General features: G+C 34.2%; 1 protein-coding gene across 1 annotated transcript in view; it reads left to right on the top strand.

Moving 5' to 3' along the window:
• SEMA3A (semaphorin 3A) overlaps positions 1–18,556 on the top strand; it is a 234,642-nt gene that overhangs the window by 189,251 nt on the left and 26,835 nt on the right. The window contains exons 10-12 of the mRNA XM_003407174.4: positions 2,759–2,903; positions 5,440–5,659; positions 8,537–8,628. Of these exons, the coding sequence (XP_003407222.1) occupies positions 2,759–2,903; positions 5,440–5,659; positions 8,537–8,628 (457 nt within the window). The remainder of the gene's footprint in view (positions 1–2,758; positions 2,904–5,439; positions 5,660–8,536; positions 8,629–18,556) is intronic.

Raw genomic sequence — 18,556 nt, 5'->3', positions numbered from 1 at the left:
ATGAAAAATGCATAGTTTTGAATTAGAAAATGTGAATGAAATACAGAATATTATAAAAATAGAAATCTGAGTTTTTCCAAGAGTTTGTAAGGATATAAACTAAAGGTGTTAGAAAAAAAAAAAACAACCTTAATTTAAAATTTGCTGTTTTAACTAAAGCAATTCTCTCTGTCTCCTGTCTCTCTATGTATCTCATCAATTGCTAAGTGAATGAAATAAAAAAAAAGCCCAAATGTTCTTTGATACAAGCAGCTCCACTGAAAGGCATCTCTCTGTTCGGCCAGATTGTTTCCGTGAGCATCTGTGGGAGAACATAGATCCACATGGCAGCCTGTGACACTCCTCCCAGCAGAAATGCATGTGGCTGTCAGTCCTTCCATTACTATCTACTTCACACTTAGATGCTTCTTTTATTTTCCCACACACATCTCTGGAACTGAAATAGAAATTCACAAGTTTAAAAAAAGGGAAGGTTAATTAATTCACAAATGAAACTATTAAATTGCTTTTAGGTACTTAAAAACTAGTATGGTAATCAAAATGTCTCAATTATGTTTTTTAAGCTTTTAAAGTCAGTAAATAGATCCTTTGACTTAACTTTTTTTCAATATAGTTACTTTTTTTTTTTTTTTGTGACTCTTCTTGGTTTTGTATTGAATCTGAATTTAAAAAATAGCCACGGAAAAAGTTCAATAAACACACACCGACCAAGACAAAAAAAAACCTGAGCACTTAATCAACACCAGGCTTTATCCTGTGTTATTTTCACATACCATCCCAATCTGAAACTTCCTCTCCTCCTTTTCCCTCCACCTCTTCTCCTCCTTCCTTTTTTCCCCTTCTCCCTCCCTTCCACTCCTTCTCCAGGCTGCAAGAGGCTAAGATAGCACAAAGAGAAAGATTAGCTACAATATGAACACTGGTTTATTCTAAATCCATTCTAAATCGATTGGAAATTTTAACTTAATTTAAAAAACAATATGTTAAGATTAAGAAACTCATATTAATAAAAATATATACAATTTTCCCGTACCTAAATATTTCCTCCCCTTTTGTATAAAAACAAAATGGCAACTAAAGTAAAGAATGGGAGGCTCAAGTTGAACAAGTCTTAATCCTCTGCTTCTTCATTGCTTCGTATGGTGGTTCTCAGAACTGAGGATACATCAAAATCACCTGGTCTAACCAGTTTGTTAGACTACAAATTGCTGGGCGTGGCTCCCCAGAGCTTCGAATTCATTAGGAACGAGATTGGGCCTGAGAAGTTGCATTTCTAACAAATCCCCAGGTGATGCTCATGCTATTGTCTAGGGAACCACACTTTGAGAACCACACGTTTAATGGGCAAAACAGTTTCCAATCTCTACTTCAATGAAATGGATTTTTTTTTTTTCAGGTGAGTCTTAACCCAGTGCCAACCCAGTGCCATCTTAACCAGTGTAAATCATTGTTGTCAAATCTTTCAATCATGACTGATTCCATCTGTGTATGAACAAAGTGTGTAAAAATGGAAAAATGACATGAAACATAAAGATTATAAACTGTGATGTATTAAATAAGTCTTGGTTATGTATTCTCTTTTGAAGATATTATTATTAAATTCTATGAATAATTATTGAGGTTTATTCTGTATCAACTACCATGCAAACTGCAATTGATGTAGCTGAAAAGAAGCCAGGCATAGTGTCCTCCCTCATGAGGCTTCCAGTCCAGCAGACATTGCTCATATGCAGAAGTTTCCAATAATAAACTCTTAGGAACACATGCTTTGCATTTGGTCTGATTTATACATAATTTTTGGTGGAGAAAGATGAGTTAAAAGAAAAGCATTCCACATTTCAAATGTGCACAACTTTTTTTATATCTTCAGACTCCCATTCTTCAAGCTGTATTTATATTAGCAAAATAAAAGGGAAAATTGTGGCAGCTCAGTGGCAGACTTCCAATTGCTTCAATTACCTGATTTATGTCTAGCAAAATGATGGGAATAATTGCTGTAATTCTCCACTTTGACTAGGATGTAATAGTTACTAACTAAAACTGTTTTCTGTGTTGAAAAGAGGTGATTTTAATGCTTTTACAAAAATCAAACTCTGTGACTTGATTTAATACACTCGTGGTTTGGGAGTTAAAAATAATATAACGTGACATATCATTTGATATTGACTATTTTCTGTACTAATTTCAGCTTATAAAATGATTTCTTAAACATTCTTACTTGTTTAAATTTTCTCTAATTTCAATCATGATGCTGGCAGGTTTAACATATTAACAAAGTTTGAATTTTCATATTTTTTATGTGCTATGAAAAGTAAACATTAGCTTTTATATGGTCATATATACTTTTTTCTATCAAAATTTAATAGTCTACATACGATATGAATGTATATAGTCTATGAATATTAAAGACAGTTTCATCCATGGTTTCTATTTTTGAGAAATTGTAGTTTGTTCTCTCGTGCATTGTTATATACACACGTGACTAAAAAGACAGATCTGGCAATCTGCTTCCATTAAGATTACAGCCAAGAGAACCTATGCAGCCGTTCTACTCTGTAACACATGGGGTTGCCATGAGCTAGAACTGACTCGACAGTGACTAACAACAATGACAACAAAAATCCCAGACACTATTTGAGATTGCTAAGACTTGATATGCAAGCTTTGAAAAATAAATAGCTGAAATTTAAGAACTCAGTGTCAACAGTTTTCTTTTATAAAGATGAATGCCTGCTTTTGTTCTCCCTCTCTTTGCTAGTAACATCTTCAAGGGATCAGCGGTGTGTATGTACAGCATGAGTGATGTGAGAAGGGTGTTCCTTGGTCCATACGCTCACAGGGATGGTCCCAACTATCAGTGGGTGCCTTATCAAGGAAGAGTCCCCTACCCACGGCCAGGAACTGTAAGTGACCTAGGTGTTTAAAATTTGAATACTTCTGACCGATGTGAAAAAAATTTTTTTTGTCTGTAAACAGACTTTAAACACACATAACGTAGAACAAAGATTCTAAAACTATATGACTGCAAGGCAGATGTTTTCTGTGATTTCATGGAATTACACATTTAAAAACATTTTCTTTGCAAATGTATATTTAAGTTCAGTGCTTACCATTTATTAAGGCTCATGATTTTTGAGAATTAGAAACTGAATGGGTAGCCTTATCTTTTAGACAGAAAAAAAACTATATACACATACACACACATATGTATGTATGTATATATATATATAGCCATGCTATTGGTTCTGTCTCTCTCTCCATATATATATGTGTGTATATGTATATATATACATACACATATACGTATTTGTTGTGCTGTGCCATCGAGTCGATTCTGACTCATAGCAACTCTACAGGACAAAGTAGAACTGCCCCATAGGGTTTCCAAGAAGTGGCTGGTGGATTTGAACTGCCAACCTTTTGTTCAGCAGCCAAGGTCTTAACCACTTCATCACCAGGGCTCCTCTATATAGAACCAATAACATATATGTATGTGTGTGTGTGTGTATATATATATTTGCTATTGGTTCTAATTCTCTCTCTCTATGTATATATATATTTCTATAGGACAGGCAAGCAGGCTAGAAACTTAGTTAATATTGCATTTTTTAGTCCAAAATTTGTAGGACAAGTAGCAGACTGGAAACTATGGCAGGATTTCAATGTTACAGTTTTGAGGTAGAATCCCTTCTTCTCTGGGAAACCTTAGCTTTTGTTCGTAAAGCCTTCAACTGATTCGATGAGGCCTAGCCACATTATGGAGGATTATCTTCTTTACTGCGTCAACTGATTGTGGATGTTAAACACATCTACAAAGTACTTTCACAGCAACATTTAGCCTAGACAAGTTGACACATAACATTAACATCACATTTTTTTTCTAGTTTGTTATACAGATATTTGATATAACATTAAATAAGTAATTATATCATTTTCTTTAAATAAACAAAAAGTAAATCCTTTAACTGTTACATTATGATGTTTGTGAGTATGTACACACACATATATTACTCTTATTTCAAAAGTTTTATTGGTTTCCTTTCTCATAAATCATTAATGATCTGTATCAAGATGTCAGTAATAATTGATTTCTCTTTCTCAGCCTCTTGAACGATCAGGAACCTCTCTTAATTCCATTTTACCTCCCAAGTTCTTATAATAAAAAGCAAAAATTACTTAAGTGTTAAGACAAAAAGCAAGAGATCGGAAATATCGTACTCTATGAACTTCAGAATCAAACAGAATGAAAAGAGTAAATCTAACTTGTCTCATTTGTGTTTTATTGCCTTATGTGGAAAAATTTATATACCAGAGGCGACGTTATGCCAGTGTTTACCAATGCATCCATTCTGGTTGTCCATGATCGTCATCTGGTTGGCTTGGTCATGATGTCCATTCTGATTGGTCGGTTTCTGTGCCAAGCAGGTTGCAAAACACTTGGAATAATATCTTTGCTTATACCTAAAATTATTTTAATTATTGAAAGTCATTGATGATACCTTACACCACACTTATGTTAGAAACAAAGCAATAAAGAATGGTTTATATTTTAGTTTGAGAAAAGGGTCTGTATTTTAGCATGATGTCATAGGAAAAAATTAAATGTATCCAAGAAAATTGACTGGATTCTCTAATCCAACAATTGAGTACATTTATAGGTGTTGCAGAACAAGCCCTGGTGGTATAGTGGTTAAGCACTGGACTGCTTACCAAAAGGTCAGCAGTTCAAATCCACCCACCAGTCCTCAGGAGAAAGATGTAGCAGTCTGCTTCTGTAAAGATTACAGCCTTGGAAACTCTATGGGGCAGTTCTACGCGGTCCTATAGGGCCTCTATAATTCAGAATTGACTCAATGGCAGTGGGTTGGGTTGGGCTGGATTTGAATAAACCAAGAAAACAAAAAAACAAACCCATTGCTGTCAAGTCAGTTCTGGCTCATAGCGACCCTATCGGACAGAGTAGAACTGCCCCGTAAAGTTTCCAAGGAGTGGCTATTGGCTTCAAACTCCAGCCTTTTGATTAGCAGCTGAGCTCGTAACCACTGCACCACCAGGGCTCCTTGGTTTGGATAGTAGCAACATATTTCATTCATAATTTTAAGTACTTCATTTCTCACATAAATAAAACATTTGACAGTGCCACTAATAGAGGCAACAGAATCCTCCTGTACACTTAATAGATGCATTTGTAATTTTTGGTATAAATAGTGACTGACTAAATCCTATTGAGAATTAAGATATGTTTAGGAAATATATACTATATAATAAATGAGTAATTTAAATAACATTAGTATTTTTTAGTTTACCATTTACCTAACTTTAAAAAATGATTACAGGTAAAAGGATTCTTAGATCACTTAAGCCATATGTTATTATACAATTTATAATCCCATTTATCAGCTCTTAAGAAAAAAATATTTCTCTCTTCTATCCTAATAGTGTCCCAGTAAAACATTTGGTGGATTTGACTCTACAAAGGACCTTCCTGATGATGTTATAACATTTGCAAGAAGTCATCCAGCCATGTACAATCCAGTGTTTCCTATTAATAACCGCCCGATAATGGTCAAAACAGATGTAAATTACCAGTTCACACAGATTGTAGTAGATCGAGTGGATGCAGAAGATGGTCAGTATGATGTCATGTTTATTGGAACAGGTAAATTTTTTAACCTGAGTGCTAAATTTTGTTCTTCAATACTGTGTTTAACTGATGAAGGAGACTAGCAACTGAAGGCAATTTTTATAGTCACTCTCAAGTTATAGTTAACCTCTCATAAATGGCTAAAAAAAATGCCAGAACATTCTGCCATTACAATTGTGTTCTCCTTTTAGGCAGGTTGACATATATTAATTTAAGATAAATTTCCTTTTCAGTCAAAAGTTGATAAATGTAATCAGGTAAAGCTAATGATTATTAGAGCAATCAATGTCCATAATTGAATCATAACTCTTTTCTGACCAATGGCTTTTTAGAATAAAGATATATTGTTCAAAATTATGCCTGAAATTCCCAAGACATTCAATAATGGTTCCTGAATATATTAAAGCAAAGTTGTCTGAACTTTAAAATTACCATAAGGTGCAAAGCTTCCAGCAAATAAATTTTGGCAATAAAATCTGTTCAGTTTATCTGCCAGTCCATGGGGGAAAATTCACTGAGATAAATAACAAAATTGGTCCAAGGAATCATCAGATACATTTTAGACCCATTTCTATGGAAGTTTAACAATATATTTCCATTAATTTCATGATTGGAAACAAACTATTTGCAGGCTTTTTTTCAGAAGGAATTTTACTGCTATTATGACATTTTATTTTTCCCATTTTCCCCTTTGATAATAATACTATTTTTAAAGAACTGGTTACAAATCTGAAACTTGCTGCTTAGGGTCAGGTTCCAGGGTAATAAATTCCTAGTCTCCATTAATGTTGTTAACTGACATAAATCAATGAGAAACAAAGTGAGTGCTCCATCGAAACTGTGTATAATAACATTTATTTTCCCTTGGTGAGAAACAGAGCAAAAAAAATGGCCTTAACTACAGGGGAATGGCAACTGTGCAGTAAGCACTATAAAGACTAGAAGTTTTATAATGAAATTATGAAATACTTATGTTATCAGGTGTCAGATTCAGAGCAATACATTATAGTCTACTTTTATGGGTGAGAAAGTTTCTCTATCAAAGAGATTCCCAAGGAGACTTGGGGTCCAATCACTTGAAATATAATAAAATTCAATGAATTGTGAGTAAGAACTTCTGGTTATAAATATCTTCAGAAAATATAAGATGACAGAATGTCCTTCAATAAATATTAGTTTACCATTTAATGTCAAATTACAATTGAATTTCTACACAGTAGTTAAGTTTGTTCAATAATGTGACAGTTTTGCCTCTTTTGCCTTTTTTATCCCCTCTGGCTTGGTCTTGTTAAAAAGCCCCCCACTCATTGTCAGTACAACAAAAGCTTGTTTCCACCTATTTGACCAAAGAAACCCAATCATGAGCTTTTAATTCCTCTCGGACACAAGCTGTCCTTAAAGGCACTGATTTCATGAACATGCTGAATGTCTTAATGATATGGATAGCTATCCGTCAGTACAGACCAGGGTCATCTGTCAGCAAAGTAAATTGATTTACAGTTATTTTATCTTTTAACTAAGCTGCACAACATAGTATATTGATCCTAGATGAGTAATCTGATTCAATTTGTGTGAAATTCTTTGAAATACTACTCAGTAAGGCTTGATCTGGAGCACAGATAAAGTTGTGTTTGGGTACTGGAGACCTGATCAGAGTCACTGAGTAGATTAACATAAATTACCTTTAATCTTTGGTGTTATGAGCAGTCTAAGGTCCTGTAAACATAGAAGGATCCTCTTAAAAGGGGGCTTTTTTTTTCTTTAGCTTTACAAGGGATACACTGCCAAACTTTCTTGGTCTGGCATAGCACAACATGTAGGTCCCTTGAAAATGATTATCAATGGTATAAATACATTGAAGTATTTTTCTTGTGTAACTTACTTTTAGCAGTAAGATTTTCTTCTCTAATAGCCTATTAAACTTAAATGAACCAATTTAAGCTAAAAATAATTGATCAAATTTTGTCAGAATTGGAATGTTGAAGAGTCAAATGTTTGAACTTAATAATGCCCTGTTCCTCATTCTTTCAAGGAAGAGCAAAATACGTATAAATACTAGAAAACTAATATCTTCTGAATACAAAATAGAGTAAAAGTGACAGCTCTTGCAACAAAACAGTTTGTATTTTTTAATAATGAAAATTGTAAAAAATAATGCTTGGAATCTATAAAATACGTTCAATATAACCATTTTTATGATTTTTATGTTTTGGAATTTTATATTCCTGTATTACTCTCAGATTGATTAGCCAATGTCTGCATTATTGAAAAACCACAGTAATGAGTAATCCTAGGAGTTTATTTTGAGAAATCAGATTATTGTCATTCATCACATAATGATCATTGAGTTGTCTTTAGGGGCCTTTAAGTTGACATGAGGATGAGCAGTCAGTGTTCTCAAGTCCTACTTCTGTTGCTTGACAACATTCCTTGCATTTAAATTCTACATTTAGTCTTCACAGTTGTACCCTGATTTCATAATAAAGGTGGAAAAACCTGCCATGTCAAACTGGTATTTTTTAGGTATTTTTTCCCAACACAGCTGATAATTAAAGAGATTTTGTTTAAGTAATAAGAAATTAATCCAATCTAGCAAACCCCCATAATGATTATTATTATTTTTTTAAATTATATTTCTTCAGGATAAAGCCTTCTTCCAAGCTTAATATAGTTCTAAAAATTCAGTTATTTTCATTCTACTGTTAAAAGCTAATTGCATGAGATGCATTTGAATATGTATTTTACTAATGTTGTGGCAAAATGTATTACAGGGAAGACAGAGATAAAAATGATCTTTTTGAACAAAAAATTATTTTATCTATTAACATTAAACTCTGTTTAGATCCTTTGAAATTGTGGTCTTCTCTCACCCCTACTCTCTTTCTCTCAAAGATGTTGGGACCGTTCTTAAAGTAGTTTCAATTCCTAAGGAGACTTGGCATGATTTAGAAGAAGTTTTGCTGGAAGAAATGACAGTTTTTCGGGTGAGTGCTGCTTAATTTCAGGTGTCAACAAGTTCAGTTGTACGTCTTTCCCCCAGGACAGCTGCACACTGAACTTGGTATGGACAAGTAGTCTAGCATACCCTTCTAATTAGCTTGTCAATTAGAAAGCCAGACACTAGTCAAAATAAACCTTGAAACTTTCAATGCTAGTTAAATCTAAAGATGTAGAGAAATATATTCTTGGCTCATATTTTGTTTTCTCATTGATAAAATATGTGATTTACTTTTTATATTATTTATATAAGTTGCCTCAATGAAAAACTTTTTTCCCCCAAAATCTACTCCTTCACACTTGATGATGTTTGGGATGAAATGTACCTTTCCTGAAAGTATTAAAGGAGATGCATTCAGAATGACAGGGGAATGAAGACATTTCAAACGTAGTTGGCTGCATCTTGATTTATCATATTTTCTTAAGGAAATTCTTTAGCAAGAGAAAGTTTGTGGTTTTCATCTCACTGGTAACAAATTTTGTAATAGAGTTCTAATCTATATACTTAAAAATGTACAGATATGTGTCCTTTTGTCCTGAGTCATGGACTATCACCTTCATGGCCCAAGTCAATTTCTGTAGGGCTGGGGTTAGAGGTGGGAATATACAGGGTGAAGTGAAAGTGGAAAACTGAAGTGGTATGGCATAGACAACAATATCTTTTTTCCCTTTGGAAAACTAACAAATAGAAATAGATTGAATTAAAGGACACTTTGGTATGAATTCTATATGAGATATGACAGTGATGAAGATGCTTATAAAAGTTGTTATTTAAAATTTTTGAAGAAAGAGTAGAGCAAACACATATTGAGATTTTTTTAACTGCAAAACAGGCTGGAATTAGAATGACATGGGGGACAGAACAATAAGAAAGCCTGATATTTATCCTGACAACTTCTATGATCTCATTTAGTTTCCAAGTATCTAAGGTACTTTATATGTAAAGTGAAGGAGCTGGCATAAAATATTTTTCAGCTAATTCAGTATTTTAACAGTAAGCAAAATCCCCATCACTTGCCTGTCAGTTTGTTTTCCTATAGTGGCTTGCCTGTTGCTGTGACACTAGAAATTATGCCACCAGTATTTCAAATACCAGTATGGTCACCCATGGGGGAAAGGTTTCAGCAGAGCTTTCAGACTAGGCAGAGGGACCTGGTGATCTCCTTCTGAGAAAACTGGCCACTGAAAACCATGCAGATAGCCGTGGAACATTGTCTGCTATAGTGCTAGAAGGTGAGCCTCTCAGGTTGGAAGGCATCGAAATATGACTGGGGAAGAGCTGCCTCCTCAAAGTAGAGTCAACCATAATGACGTAGTTGGAGTAAAGCTTTCAGGACCTTCATTTGCTGATGTGGAATGACTCAAAATAAGAATAAACACCTGAAAACATCCATTAACAATCAGACCTTGGAATGTATGAAGTGTGAATTGAGGAAAATTGACAGTTGTTAAAAAATGAAATGGAATGCTTGAAGATAGATATTCTAGGCATTAGTGAAGTGAAATGGACTGGTATTGGCCATTTTAATTCAGATAATCATGTGAGCTACTATGCTGGGAATGACAAATTGAAGAGAAATGGTGTCACATTCATCATCAAAAAGAACAAAAAGATCTATCCTGACGTACAGTGCTGCCACTGATAGGATAATATCCATATGTCTACAAGGAAGACCAGTTAATATGGCTATTATTCAAATTTATGCACCAACCACGAATGCCAGCAATGAAGATATTTGATATTTTTACCAACTTCTGCAGTCTTAAATTGATCAAACATGCATTTGAGATGCATTGATAACTACTGGTGAATGGAATTCAAAAATTGGAAACAAACAAGGATCAGTAATTGGAAAATACGGCCTTGGTGATAGAAATGAGGCCAGAGATCAAGTAATAGAATTTTGTAGGACGAATGACTGAATTCATTGGAAATATCTTTTTTTCAACAACATAAACAGCGACTCTACATGTGGATTTCACCAGATGGAATATACAGGAGTCAAATCAACTACATTGGTGGAAAGAGATGATGGAGAAGCTCAAAATGATAAATCAGAACAAGACCAGGGGCCAGCTGGGGAACAGACCATCAATTGCTTGTATGCGAATTCAAGCTGAAGCTAAACAACTTTCTGAGAACCAAAGTATGACCTTGAGTATATTCCAGTGAATTTAGAGACCACCTCAAGAATATATTTGACACATTGAACAGTAAATCTGAAGACCAGATTAGTTGTGGAATGACATCAAGAACATCATACATGAAGAAAGCAAAAGGTCATTAAAAAGACTGAAAAGAAAGAAAAGACCAAAATGGAAGTCAGAAGAGACTCTGAAATTTGATCTTGAACATAGAATAGCTAAAGCAAAAGAAATAAATGATGAAGTAAAAGAGCTGAACAGAAGATTTCAAAGGGCGGATTGAGAAAACAGCTAAAGTCTTATAAAGAAATGTGCGAAGATCTAGAATGTGAAAATCAAAAGGGAAGAAAACACTCAGCATTTCTTAAGCAGAAAGAACTGCAGAAAAAATTCAACCCTTTTAACTGAAATATTGAAGAATTCTATGGACACAAAATTGAACCACACAGGAAGTATCAAAAGAAGATGGAAGGAATACACAAAGTCACTGTAGGAAAAGGAAAAAATTGGTCAACATTCAGCCATTTCAGGAGATAGCATATGATTAAGAACCGATGATGTGGAAAGAATAAGTTCAAGCTCCACTGAAGGCATTGGTGATGAACAAGTCTACAGGAATTGATGGAATGTCAACTGAGGTGTTTCAACAAATGGATGCAATGCTGGAAGCACTCACTTGTCTATGCCAAGAAATTTGGAAGACAGCTACCTGGCCAACCAACTGGAAGAGATCCATATTCATGTCCATTACAACAAAAGATAATCCAACAGAATGTGGAAATCTTCAAAAAATATGATTAATATCATATGGAAGTAAAATTATGCTAAAGATTAGTGAAAAACTTTGCAGCAGTATAACAACAGGGAACTGCCAGAAATTCAAGCCATATTCAGAAGAGGACATGAAACAAGGGATATCATTGCTGATGTCAGATGGATCTCGGTTGAAAGCAGAAAATACCAGAAAGATGCTTACCTGTGTTTTATTGACTATGCATAGGCATTCGATTGTGTGGATCATGACAAATTATGGATAATATTTCAAAGAATGGGAATGCCAGAACACTTAACTGTGCTCATGAAAAACCTGAACATAGAACAAGAGGCAGTTGTTTGAATAAAATAAGGGGATACTGTGTGGTTTAAAGTCAGGAAAATTGTGTGTCAGGGATGTATCCTTTCACCATACTTATTCAATCTGTATGCTGAGAAAATAATCCAAGAAGCTGAACTATATGAAGAAGAATATGGCATCAGGATTGGAGGAATGTTTATGTGTTATGATCCACACAGTCAAATGCCTTTGCATAGTCAATAAAACACAGGTGAACATCTTTCTGGTAATTTCTACTTTCAGCCATAATCCATCTGACATTGGCAGTGATATCCCTTGTTCCATGTCCTCTTCTGAATTCAGTGCCTGACCCAAGCCATGATGCTTTCAATCGCCTGATATGCATGTGAAAGCTGAACTATGAATAAGGAAAACTGAAGAAGAATCAATGCCTTTGAATTATGGTGTTGGCAAAGAATATTGAATATACCATGGACTGCCAGAAGAATGAATAAATCTGCCTTGGAGGAAGTACAGCCAGAGAGCTCCTTAGAAGCAAAGATGGTGAGACTTTGGACATGTTATCAGGAAGGACCAGTCACTGGAGAAGGACAACATTCTTGGTAGAATAGAGGGTCAGCAAAAAGGAAGAAGACCATAAAGAGATGGATTGACACTGTGGTGGCAATAGTGGGCTCAAGCATAACAACAATTGTGAGGATGGCACAGGACCAGGCAGTGTTTCATTCTGTTGTACATAGGGTCACTATGAGTCGGAACCAACTAGATGGCACCTAAAAACAACAACAATGGGGCTCTAGGTAATTACAGAATCGTTTTTGGAAGAGAAAATAAAGTATAATATTCATTCAATTATAATTATGAATTTTATTGAAACAGATAACTGATACATCATAACTTAGACATTTTGTAGTAACAACTAATCAACCTTGTGTGGATAGCATTCAAGTTCTTCAGTCATACCAATCTACATGACAGTCCTCTTTGGTATGATTATATTATCCCTCTGAGCTTTCCCACCAGTAAAATGGTGAGAATAATACTTCACATGGAGACGGAAGGATTAGAGATGTTATGTGTAAAGCACATTTTATTTTAATATTATTTGTTTATTTTATTATTTAATATTATCTTAGATAAACTGAATATAAGCCACAGTTCCAGCAGCCTTTTCTACTAATCTTTGGTATAAGTTTTCAAAAGAATGAAATCATCATTTATATTAAGAATTTATTTATGTCTGGTACTGTGCCCGTTGTTTTGTTTATATGTTCTATTTCCATATTTATACATTGCTTTATTATCCTATATATTTAAAAATAAAATCCAAATGGATTGTGTTGGCTATCATACAGCCTATCTAAACTTAGCAAACAGAAATTATGAGCTCTAAGGGTGGATAAATAAATTGCTGTCTTGTGTTCATTGTTGTGTTTCCAGAGCCTAAAATACGTGCTCAATATTTATTGAATGAATGAAAGAGTATTGATAGAAAAATGAAAAAGGAGAAAGTATAGAGTTTAAGTTCTTTCTTACGGAGCCTGTGCTTAAAGTGTTGTACCTGAGTATAAAGAAGTGGAACTGGAACCAGTAACAAGTTATCCTGCTGATTGTGCCCATAAAATTCTCTAGTAGTAAAAAACAAATTACCAAATATATGTATTTGAATAGTTATATTCCACTACTATTGCAAATTAAGTTACAGCAGACACTAAAGTTTTATGTTATCTTAAGAATTTTTTTTTTATTTTCCAGACTCTCTTACTCTTGTATTGGCCATGATTCCTTTGTATATTTCCCTCCAGTTGTTATCCATTAATTCATTTGTAAACAAATAGGTATTAGTTTCTACCGTGGTCTTGGCACAATGCTAAGTCCTGGTAATACAGAGATAAAACATGGTTCTGGACCTCATGCAACTTAGAGTCTTATGTGTTATATACACCTCATAGTTTCAAGGACTTAATTTGTTATCTATGGGTGTAATTACATGTTCTGTTATAGAATCGTATCAATTCATGTCATGCCATTTAAAAAACAAGGTTCTTTTTTTCCCTGTATTATTTAATTCTCTTTTGGGAATTCATGAATCAGACCATTCCTAATTTTGTAGCGATACCATACTCTGGGTAACTTTCATTCCTCGTATCTCTGGGATTTTCAGTTTATGTGCGGTGTTCATTAGCACATTAATAAAATATTTAATTTGAAAAGACAATATTTAAATGACTTTTAACAAAATCGTAAGATACTGGAAGCCAACAACCTTGCAAACACAAATATTTAGTATCTAAGGTTTGTTAGTTTCTAAAGAAATACAAAACCAATTTATACCTATGATATCTACTGCATGACATGTGAAGTATTTAAGATATGAGAAGTGTTTTTTTATCAGTCTCTAACAACTAAGCAGAATTAAGTACTATTGTGATGACAAGGAAATGATTGTTTCTAAGTGTCTTAGTTATCTAGTGCTGCTGTAACAGAAATACCACAAGTGAATGGCTTTAACAAAGCTAAATTTACTCTCTCACAGTTTAGGAGGCTAGAAGTCTGAATTCAGGGTGCCAGTTCTAGGGGAAGGCTTTCTTTCTCTGTTGGCTCTGTGGGAAGGTGCTTGTCATCAATCTTCCCCTGGCCTAGGAGCTTCTCAGTGCAGGGACCTTGGGTCCCAAGGATGCATTCCACTTCCAGTGCTTCTCTCTTGGTTGTATGAAGTCCCTTTCCTTTCTGCTTGATTCCCCTTGATCCTGTGGATTCAGTCCTGCCTCATTTAACATAACTGCCTCTAATCCTGCCTCATTAACATCACAGAGGTTAGCATCTACAACAGATAAGATAATCACATCCGATCGCAAAATGGTGACCAATCATACAATACTGGGAATCATCGCCTAGCCAAGTTGACGTAACAATGGATCTACAATTTTATAAAAAGATTGCAATATGGAACACGTCTCCTTCCATAGATACATGTTCCAGTTGTTCTTCTAGGTCTGTGTCCCGTGCTGTTGTCATGATTATTTCTTTGGCACTCAAGTAGACAAAACCTTCTTGGGCAAAGTTTAGAGAAATATTTACTTTCAACATTCTAGTCTATCAGGCGAAGTTAATACATATATTGTGGTCTAGCGATTGGAATATTTCACTGTCAAACTTTGTTTAATTTTGCAGTGGGAGAAAAAAAAAACACAACACATTAAAGCAATCGCCATATACAGTGAAAAAAGCAGAGAAGTTCTACAGTTTCTGTGTTTCTAGTTGAGCCTTCAAAGTCATTCCATTTAAAATAAAAAAAAAATTTAAATAATGTAAAAAAGGATCAACCTGAGAGCTACGATTGTTTGACAAGGTAAATAGACAAGGGACAAATTTAGGATCATGGCAGTATCGGATACCCTTGGATTTTAAAAAGAAAGACATTTAGTTTCAACCAACCAGTTAATTTTACTATGTCATCTCCATGAGAGTATGTTTATTATGTGTCCTTGCTGGACCGAATAACCAAACCTCATATAAAATCCTGAATTAAAGCCAGTACTATGTTCATTGCTATCTTGAGGTTGGTTTTAGGAAAACACCCATGCTAATCACAGAACATTCCAGCAGTTTCAATTACGTTTGAGATGCTTTTATTCTGGGTGAAATCAAATCCCAATCAGAGTATATAGAGAAAAATATTCCTTGGTAATAAAAATTTCCATTTTAGAGTAAAAATCTTAATAGGTAATAGGGGGTGAAATAAAATTGGCATTGGTACTAGAGTCTAGAAATGACTTTGAATTACTGTTAAATATTCAAAATGGCATTAAAGTTCTTATATTCAAAACCCAATTCCAAATATTATTTACAACCATAGACCCGAATTTGAATCGTATTTCCTATGTGATTCTAAGTTGGTTAGTCATTTGAGGCTCAATTTCTTCATCTCATAATGGAGACTGCTGCATTTTGATGTGTTTTTTAAATAAAGATTACTAATAAATGCTAGATGTTACCTATACAAATGAAAATCTATAAAATGCTTACAAATTCCACATTCATACCTTTAAAAATACATATTCAGAAGATATAAAAACTTGACATATGCTGATTTTCACTTTAGTCAGTGTTGGGTTTTCATTCCAGACCAGTCAAAGAGGGTTTTATTTTTGAGACAGTCCAATTTGTTACATCAACTTGCAGTGCAATTAGTACAATATGTTTTATTTATAGTCCTATTGACTGTAAAGGATTGCAAGGCAGTTACATCGATAACATGCATTTTAAACCCAATTTCTGCAATATTCTGTGAACAGCTGAGCAAACAAATGAAAGAGTTTAATTTTCATTCATATGTAAAACATAATTGATGCTTTCCAAAACCTAGTCTATTAACTTATTCTAAAGGAGGGTCTACGTGCTTAGCGTCCAGTGAGCTATGTCAGATTCTCCTGGGATCAGCAGGTTGAAAAGCTTTCCAAGTGGGAAAGTTTAATAAGGACTAGATTAAAATATCTGGGAAAAATGGTAAATTGGAGTCATAGAAAATCTCGAGAAGATGCTAAGTTTTTTATTTCATTTTTACTCGAACACGAATTAAATTTCCAATTGTAACCAGTTCATGAAAAAATGCTTATGAAGGTACATCTGTTTTAAATGGAAGTCATAGTCACCACGAGCTCTTTCTCAAAAAAAAATAGCTTATTTAAATGAATGTCATCTTAATACATTGTCTGTTAAAATTTAGCTACAGACAGCATATAGCACATCTTTTTCTAAACTGTTACTAATTTCCTGTTCAAAAAACAAATAAATAGATTTCCATCAATTAAGGGATTCTAGGATCTTAATTTAAGAATGTTTAAATCATACCACAATGGAGTCTTATAGGTATTAGTGTCTGTTTTTATGTTGTACAATTTATGTATGAAATAATTCATTTTCATTTGCCATATATTTTCATCAAAAACATAAATATTTGTTTTACATTGTCAATGAACATGAGATTAATTAATGTTAATCAGCTTGATTTTTTAAGAACTTAGAAATAGCTGACTTTTAGCTCAATTAACATTATTCGTTAATTTTTTCCCTAAGAAGATCTTCCTTGCAGTTTGACTATAAAATTCATTTCATGCAAGCCTGCATGAAGTTAGTTGCTTACATAAGCACATAACCATTTCTTATATGAAACTGTTAAAATTGAAGGGTTGCAGTGGAAAAGTTTCCTAATTTTTCTAAATTTTTGCTTTGATTAATTGATTCCAATATTATGCAAACCTAAATACAATCTTTAGCTTTGTCTTTTAAAGCTGGAAACCGGTGGCTAATTTTCCCATTGATTTTTGACATTTGATTCTACTAAATTCTAAAGATCATATCTCTGCATAGGGAAAATTAGACCAAGGTAGACATTTCCCTTTCATTTTAGCTTTCTTTATGACTGGTGATAATTCCCATAGAAAATTTTTATATTTAATAGTTAATATCATTCAGTTAAGCTATAAAAATGGGAAATTATGGGAAATCGCTAGATTATTGCATTATATTAATTTACATCCTAGATCATTTGTTTCATTTGTCTCTGAGGAAAATCGTCTTAAATTTATGAAGAAAACCCTCCTCTCAGTTCAGACTTAAGGGTTTGAAATGGAGATTTGTAATTGTCTAGCACATAAGGGATAATTAAAATGATAAAGGTGGATGAGCTCACCCAGAGAAAGCAGGTAGCATCCTAATAACAGTGGAAGAAGAATAGGCAAAGAAAGGCAAATGTGTTCAGAATGGTCGGAGGATGGGAAGAGAACTGTGAAAAAAACTAAGAAGAAATAAATAAAGTCAGTAAGTTCATAAAGAGGTCCAAGGCATAACAGAATCTAATAGAGGAAGCAGTCAAGATTAAATGAGTGGTCAGCAGTGCCATATGGAACAAAAAAGTCCAGTAATAACAGCACAGATGAAAAAGTATCCACATGGCAATATACAGTTTGTTGTGATTTCTGCTTCTGAGGATAGTAGCTCACCCCCTATCTTAAGGGGCCAAACACAGTGTCCTAAGGGGTCAATACAATTAAATATAAGGTGAACAATTAAAGACAACTGACTATAGAGTATTTCAATTATTTTTTAACAAATTCTAGCTAAGCTTGAAGAAAAGGAAAGATTTTTAGATTAATGTCTTTATCCTATATACAGATTGAATGAAAGGAAAAGAGTGTAGTGGGATAAGTTGAAGAGATAGAAGAGAGTGAACAATTGATAGTTTTTTCATTCATTCACTTATTTAATAAATATTTATTGAGACATTGTAAGTACCAGTCACTGTCCCAGGTGTTAGAGATATGACAGTGAACTAAATAACCAAAAATCCCCTTTGCCATATATATATGTGGCAACCCTACAGGACACAGTGGAACTGCTCCATAGGGTTTCCGAGGAGCAGCTGGTGGATATGAGCTACTGACCTTTTTGGCTAGCAGCCGAGCTCTTAACCACTGTACCACCAGTGCTCCCTGCTTTGCAAAATGGGAAGAAAACCAAACCCAGTGCCACTGAGTGGATTTCAACTCATAGCTACCCCATAAGACAGAGTAGAACTGCCCCATATGGTTTCCAAAGAACAGCTGGTGGTTAGCCACCCACCTCTTAACCGCTGCAGCACCAGGGCTCCAAATGGGGAAAACAGTTAATAAGACCTGTAAGATAGCTCTGCT

This window comes from Loxodonta africana, chromosome 8, assembly GCF_030014295.1.
Source record: "Loxodonta africana isolate mLoxAfr1 chromosome 8, mLoxAfr1.hap2, whole genome shotgun sequence".
NCBI classification, from domain to species: Eukaryota; Metazoa; Chordata; class Mammalia; order Proboscidea; family Elephantidae; genus Loxodonta; species Loxodonta africana.
The sequence above is the reverse complement of the archived record's forward strand: the minus strand, read 5'-3'. Positions and strand labels throughout refer to the sequence as shown.